The 6673-nt window shown below is 40.3% G+C and overlaps 1 protein-coding gene across 3 annotated transcripts; it reads right to left on the reverse strand.

Annotated features, from left to right (window-relative positions):
* Positions 1-2556: 2556 nt before the first annotated feature.
* LOC147631591 (14-3-3-like protein) lies at positions 2557-5383 on the reverse strand. 3 transcript variants are annotated; one of them, XM_086808106.1, is made up of 5 exons: positions 4723-5347; positions 3495-3617; positions 3264-3380; positions 3116-3136; positions 2557-3028 (listed from the first exon to the last, which is right to left on the reverse strand). In XM_086808106.1, exons 1-4 carry the CDS (start codon positions 5200-5202, stop codon positions 3116-3118), a joined length of 741 nt encoding a protein of 246 aa, XP_086664232.1. In that variant the 5' UTR covers positions 5203-5347; the 3' UTR covers positions 2557-3028. The 3 variants fall into 3 exon arrangements, with proteins under 3 accessions (XP_086664232.1, XP_086664231.1, XP_086664233.1); XM_086808105.1 differs by having other exon boundaries at positions 2557-3136; positions 4723-5383; XM_086808107.1 differs by lacking the exon at positions 3116-3136 and having other exon boundaries at positions 4723-5346.
* Between the last annotated feature and the right edge of the window lie 1290 nt (positions 5384-6673).

Raw genomic sequence — 6673 nt, forward strand, 5'->3', positions numbered from 1 at the left:
AGAGCAAGGCCTAGAGGGCATGAAGCAAACACAGGCTGTCGGCTGCTCACAGAACAGGTCGGCTGAACCAGAGGACAGGGGCAGCAGCAGGCGCATCATGATCAAGGAGGAGATCCAGTCGGGACTGCGTTAAAGGAGGTGTCCTGACATTGCGTTAGAAGCAAACACAGGCTGTCGGCTGCTCACAGAACAGGTCGGCTGAACCAGAGGACAGGGGCAGCAGCAGGCGCATCATGATCAAGGAGGAGATCCAGTCGGGACTGCGTTAAAGGAGGTGTCCTGACATTGCGTTAGAAGCAAACACAGGCTGTCGGCTGCTCACAGAACAGGTCGGCTGAACCAGAGGACAGGGGCAGCAGCAGGCGCATCATGATCAAGGAGGAGATCCAGTCGGGACTGCGTTAAAGGAGGTGTCCTGACAGTGCGTTAGAAGCAAACACAGGCTGTCGGCTGCTCACAGAACAGGTCGGCTGAACCAGAGGACAGGGGCAGAAGCAGGCGCATCATGATCAAGGAGGAGATCCAGTCGGGACTGCGTTAAAGAGCATTAATGGATTTATGACTGGCCGACCAGTAGTCGACCAATAAAACAAGTGTCCAAGAACCATATAAATAGCAAAGTGTGCTCATGGTTTTAGGCATTCATTCCTTTATGGAGTGGATCATTAGGGTCCTAGTTTAGGATAGGATTTTGATTGTTCACCACCTTTTGTACAAGGCAACCTATGGCTGTAGTAGAAGTACCTTTTTGTACCATATGAATATACTGAATTTCCAGCACATCTCTCTCTCTACTCTCTCTCTATATCTACGTTTTGCATCAAATGGTTTCCAAGAGTGTTTAGGGCTGAAGGAAGACTCCCAAAGCTTCCGCGTGTTACATTCCTATGCCGTCTCGACAAGCTGTCTGTCATCAAGGCTACCCAATATTTCCCATCGCTTTGCCCAACATTCAGTTGTGGATCGATCATTGTGTCTTGCTTATTGTTAAAATTGGTTTATATACAAATAACTAGTTTTTACTCTAGGTCGATCAAACTTAAAAACCGTCTGATCTCAATTACTAGTCTTAAGTAACTATGTACACGGATTCCGTAGACTTTTCCTATTTGACATTAAGCACATGGTAAGGCTACTTCATATGTTCCAGCACCGTCTTACAAAAGTTAAGTGCTAGTTTTGCGCAAGATGGCAGAGTTTTACAATAGGTTGTGCAGACGAAAACATGTTAACCAATGTAGTGGTTAACATATCTCCCTTTCTAATAGTGATTGCATCCTCACCCAAGTCGGTGGTTGGTGAAGCTACTGCTGGGGTGGAAAGGTGTGGCTGGTCTAGGATATGCCATGAAGTTAGCGATCGAGGTACATTCTTTGAGCATATCCAGCATGCTTGGATCCTAGAAAGATTTTTCTATATATAAGCCCCCTTGCATGATTTCAATAAACGGATACATGTTAGTACCTTTGAATACATAAGCAATATCTTCCAACATCCTTGTGTGCTTGTGAATTCACTTAAAGTTCCTTATCTAGTAAAGCATGCATATGGTGCCCATTAACCATAACTTCCAACATACTAGTGCATTTGCCCTGTCCCCCCAAAGAAGCACAGCTGGCTTGTTTAGCCCCAGCCTTAGTCACTATTGAGGCAAGGGTCACATGAAAAAGAGCACAATTGCAGGGCACAAGTGCAACCCCACACACGAGCGGGCAGCATGGTGACCTTTTAAATCTCACCATTTCTAAGACAACTGTGGTTCAATCATAGGCAAGCTTTTCCAATCGCTAGACCACTCATAGTCAACTTTAACCACTGCTGGTCAAACTATCTTCAAGCAAAATCCCTTCCAACAAAAGCTGTACAATCTCCTATCTCTACACAGCTAATGAACTTTTACTGTCCAGTTAACTTTCTAGCTTGCAAAGACATTACAAGAAAGCATTGGTAATTTGATCTGTCAGCAGCCTGAAAAAGGCATATACCAGCAGAATTAGTGTAAAAGGGACAATCGGATTAGTATCTACTGCTTCTTTGGCAAAAAGCCAACCACACTAATGATGCAGGCCCAAACTTGTTCCCAACTAGAAAATTGACATCAATCATTGACACGCTCGATTAGCAAAACCTGGTGTATTTTTAAGTTGCTTCCACCTGCTGCGAACAAAAAAGAGCAGTACAATACTAATACAATACTAAGATAAGCCTGGAGCATTTCATAAATGTGACCCTGACTATGGAAGTCCACTTACATAGCACGAGACAAAAAGCTTCATCATGCAAATGCATGTAGTGTGAATGCAATAACATCCCTGCTCACGCCGTCAGCACTCAAGATAAGGTGCAGGTTCTATACCTGTGGACACATTATAGGTCTACTTCAGTAGAACACAAACTCAATCATCAGGCTGCAGACTCGACCATGAAGGCCAAAGAGCAAACCTTAATTAGATGTAGTCCTCGATGCAAATTACCATTTTACAAAATCCTAGAAATGTCCTGAGCCATTTTAAACTATGCAAAGGTTTCTTCCTAAATATCTGCAACTGCTAAGACTTAGCTAGGAGATTTCAATTTAAAAAAAGTAGTTACATCAACTCAGTAGTAGAAGTTCTAGTCTTATCCAGAGTTCGAACCATACACAGCATGACAGACTTTGCAGAAAATGCATTGAAGGCCTTAGTACTAGAGCAACTCTGCCCAGAGCTTATAAGGCAGTTGATGATTGAATGCAAACTGTCCTTGATTCCCAGAAACACAGCATTAGCTACACAATTTAGCCTCTTTTCATCTCAAACTTACACTAGCATAAAAAACAGAATGTTTTCAATAAAAGATTTGACAAAGATGTGTCCTGTAGCAACAAAGTCGTGAAGGAGCTTCCCAAAGCTCTGTTGAGGGCCAAAAAAATAGCTTGTGAAAGTTCTATGATGATTGCACAGTTTGGAACTTCCCTTCCTCGATCCAGCATACATGAAATTCACCTGGCTCTAAAAGTGTGGTCCCCAGCCAATGGCTACGTATCTTTCTGCAAAAGACACATTGCCTCAGAAAATAAAATTCCTATCCAGCTCCAATGCTAGCATCTACAATGATGATAGATCTGAATGCAGACCTATGGTTCGTCCAACTGCTCCTGGAAGAAAAAGAGAACAAGTAGAAAGCTCACAGGTCAACATGGGTGCTAGTGTGCATGCACGTGTCCAGCTCTTAGCTGGTACAGGGGATTCAAGGATACACAAAGTGAAGTGACAGTAACACACCTGCATGTCAGAAGTCCATAATGTCAAGTTGTCTCGGAGAAGTTGCATGATCAAGGTGCTATCCTTGTATGATTCCTCTCCCAGTGTGTCAAGCTCAGATATAGCTTCATCAAAAGCCTGAATCAGGCCACCAGTAGTGTCAGTAACATGGTAACATTTGCTTCAAAAAACTGGAATCTTGGCATGTTAAAGATGGGCAGAAAGATAGAAGAAAAAAAGCATTCATCTTACCTGCTTTGCAAGAGTGCAGGCTCTGTCAGGAGAGTTGAGAATTTCATAGTAGAACACTGAGAAGTTCAAGGCAAGACCTAAACGGATAGGATGCGTGGGAGCAAGATCAGCAAGAGCAATGTCCTACGCGAAGATAAAGCACAATTGCTAAGTTTGGAGAATGCATTTTCATCCAATTGTAAATGTGATAATATAAACAAGGTAATTACCTGTACTAATGGCAGATCCTGCTTAACAGCAGAAAATATGAAACCCAACAAAAAAGCTGTCTTGTTATACAAACAATATGTCTTACTTTGGTCAGCCCACATGAGTCTAGATTACAATACTCCATGGCATGGTCACATAGCTTTATATAAGCACAAAAGCCTTTAATCAACCTATGATGTTCGAATTCTGTTATACCTAGATCCAAGCAAACCCTACAAGGTTTCAGATCATGGTCTAATCTGCCAAGTAGCTGACTATGGGGCATTCATCCAAAGGATGAGGTATCACTAAACTACTATACTACTGTACATCACTTCCAACGTAAGCCTTTGAGTCACTCTTAAAGACAATCCATCCAAGCGCACACACAGCTACTAGCTACAACACCATTGAGAGCATGACTTTTAAAGCATAATACCAGATAAGATTCTCAATAAAGGCACCAATCAGGTGATAGCTCAAGTGGTAAAGGTGTTTGCCCAGGACTAGAAGGTCCTGGGTACAAGCAGGATCACCTACGGGCAGATCAAAAAGTGCCCACGGGCGATGGAAAATCATGGGAGGATCTTGGGCCTAAGGCCGCTCAGAAAAAAAAAAGATTCTCAATAATGGGCCCAAAACTACACTTAACCAGCTGCTGCCTTCCAAAGCACAAGGGCATCTAACCTGACCATGGCAAAAGAATGCAAAATATGTGGAAGTACAAAAACCACGAAAAAGGATCAATCTCCACACAAATGATAAGTACATTTAAATAGGGCATCATAAGGACATGGTATGACAGGACATCATAAAGACAAGGTCTGATGCCATCACATCTTTCACCAGCAGTGCATGGTATGACAGGACATCATAAAGACAAGGTCTGATGGCATCACATCTTTCACCAGCAGTGCTGGAGACCCCCTATGCTTCTTCAAACGTGTACGGATATGTTATGATGGCAAAGCCTCTTGAATGATGGTTTGATTCCTTTGCAAGCAGCAAGCAACTTCACAACTAGAAAACAAAGGTGCACCTGAGCAGATTTGTAAGCAGACATGGTGTTCTCCGCTGCCTCTTTCCTCTCCGCGCCTGTCTTGAACTCGGCAAGGTAGCGGTGATAATCTCCTTTCATTTTCAGGTAGAATACCTTGGACTCCGCTGCGTTTGCAGACGGGATCAGATGGCTGTCGAGCAGGCCAAGGATGTTGTCGCAGATGTTGGAGAGCTCAGTCTCGACCTTGGCTCTGTACTCTTTGATGGCAGTGACATGCTCTTCATTACCCTTGCTCTCTTCCTTCTGCTCGATGGAGGAGATAATCCTCCAAGAAGCTCGGCGAGCTCCGATCACGTTCTTGTAAGCCACAGAGAGGAGGTTGCGCTCCTCCACAGAAAGATCGATGCCATCACCACTCTTGGTGAGCTTCTCCATGAACTCCACCATCTCCTCGTAGCGCTCTGCTTGCTCTGCGAGCTTAGCCATGTAGGCGTACTCATCGCGAGATGCTTCGGCCATGGGTCAATAAGCAGAGAACGGAGGAGAGAAAGAAGGACGCAGAATTAGGGCTTGGTGCAGCGAGGCGCTCAGTCGCCGTCCGTCACACCACAGTCGTTAGGTTAGGTTCGTAAATGGGTGGGTGCCCGGCATTCTTTAACGAGCTGCGGCATGAAGTGTGTCTCTCACATACACATATATGTGTCTCTCTCACATACACGTGCACATCCACTTTCTCTCCTCACACCGTATAATAGTATGTAATATTATTATATATTTACTATATTCATATTATATTATTATATATATTTATATATTGTCTTGTATTATTTAACTATTGTTATATTTAATTATCATATTTATGATATGTTATAATAAATTTACTTTATATATTTTTTTTAATTTTTTTATTTATATTTATGTATATATGTATATAACATTGTATTATAATATTTTAGTACAGAGTTAATGTATATATTTAATATTGTTATTTATTATATGTTTACATATTCTTATTATATATATTTGTATTTTTTATATATTTTTTATTTATTTATTATATATATTTTATTTTTATATTATTTTTTTTTAATTTTTTTTATTATATATTATTTTTATATTATATTATTATTATAATTTTTATAACATTTAGAGAAGAAATTTTAATTCTCAAGCATAAAAATTAGAGTATAACATAGACTTGTATAAATTAAAAGTATAAATTTTAATAAACAAAATTAAAATAAATAAGAGAGCTAAAAAATTAAGAAAGAGATCACCGTCGACAACACAAGATTGGGTTGAATCTCTCCTGGATAAGTGTGACCCTTGTACCACTCACCCATATTTACATGTATTAGAAAGCTTGCTTATCAAAAAGGTAACTCTAAAAACTAAGCACAAGTACTTTTGAATTTATAAGCATTAAAGCTCTACAAAAAAATATAGCAAACTACAAATATAAAGTCTTAAGCTTACTAAAAGTATAAAATACTAATTGGTATATACAAAGGTTTGAGGCCTTAGCCTTACAAAAATATTAATACCAAAATATCTCATATGGTCCAACACATGTTTCGCTCGCGATTAACACATAATTTGTCACTCAATCATCGCCTACATCTAAAATAATATTAGTCAATGCGCACAGTTGATCAAACACATTTATCATATCAGTACACACAATTGATTAAACACATTAATCTTGGTAGATAATATAAATAAAAGACGCATCCAAAATAAAATATCCTAAAATAAAATAATGGGCATCCCCATAGAGGTTATGACTAGCATTCCCTCTTGCTCGGATTGCGATTGCACTCAATTACGTGAATGATAAGAGTGGAAGAGATTTTAGTAAGAACAAAAAAACTTTTCAGGTATCTCATAGTGGTCCAACACATGTTCCGCTCGCCGATTTAACACATAATCTATCACTCAATCATCGCCTACATCTAAAATAATATTAGTCAGTGCACATAGTTGATTAAAC

Source organism: Cibotium barometz, chromosome 14 (assembly GCF_041138505.1).
Source record: "Cibotium barometz isolate CiBa-2024 chromosome 14, ASM4113850v1, whole genome shotgun sequence".
NCBI classification, from domain to species: domain Eukaryota; kingdom Viridiplantae; phylum Streptophyta; class Polypodiopsida; order Cyatheales; family Cibotiaceae; genus Cibotium; species Cibotium barometz.

What these genes read in the sequence shown, in the direction of transcription:
- LOC147631591 (XM_086808105.1), bottom strand. Translation starts at nt 5,202, where the DNA reads ATGGCCGAAGCATCTCGCGATGAGTACGCCTACATGGCTAAGCTCGCA. An exon ending in CCTGCACTCTTGCAAAGCAG is followed by an intron (nt 3,381 to 3,494) that starts GTAAGATGAATG and finishes GGCCTGATTCAG; the next exon opens with GCTTTTGATGAAGCTATATC. An exon ending in TATGGACTTCTGACATGCAG is followed by an intron (nt 3,137 to 3,263) that starts GTGTGTTACTGT and finishes TTTTTCTTCCAG; the next exon opens with GAGCAGTTGGACGAACCATA.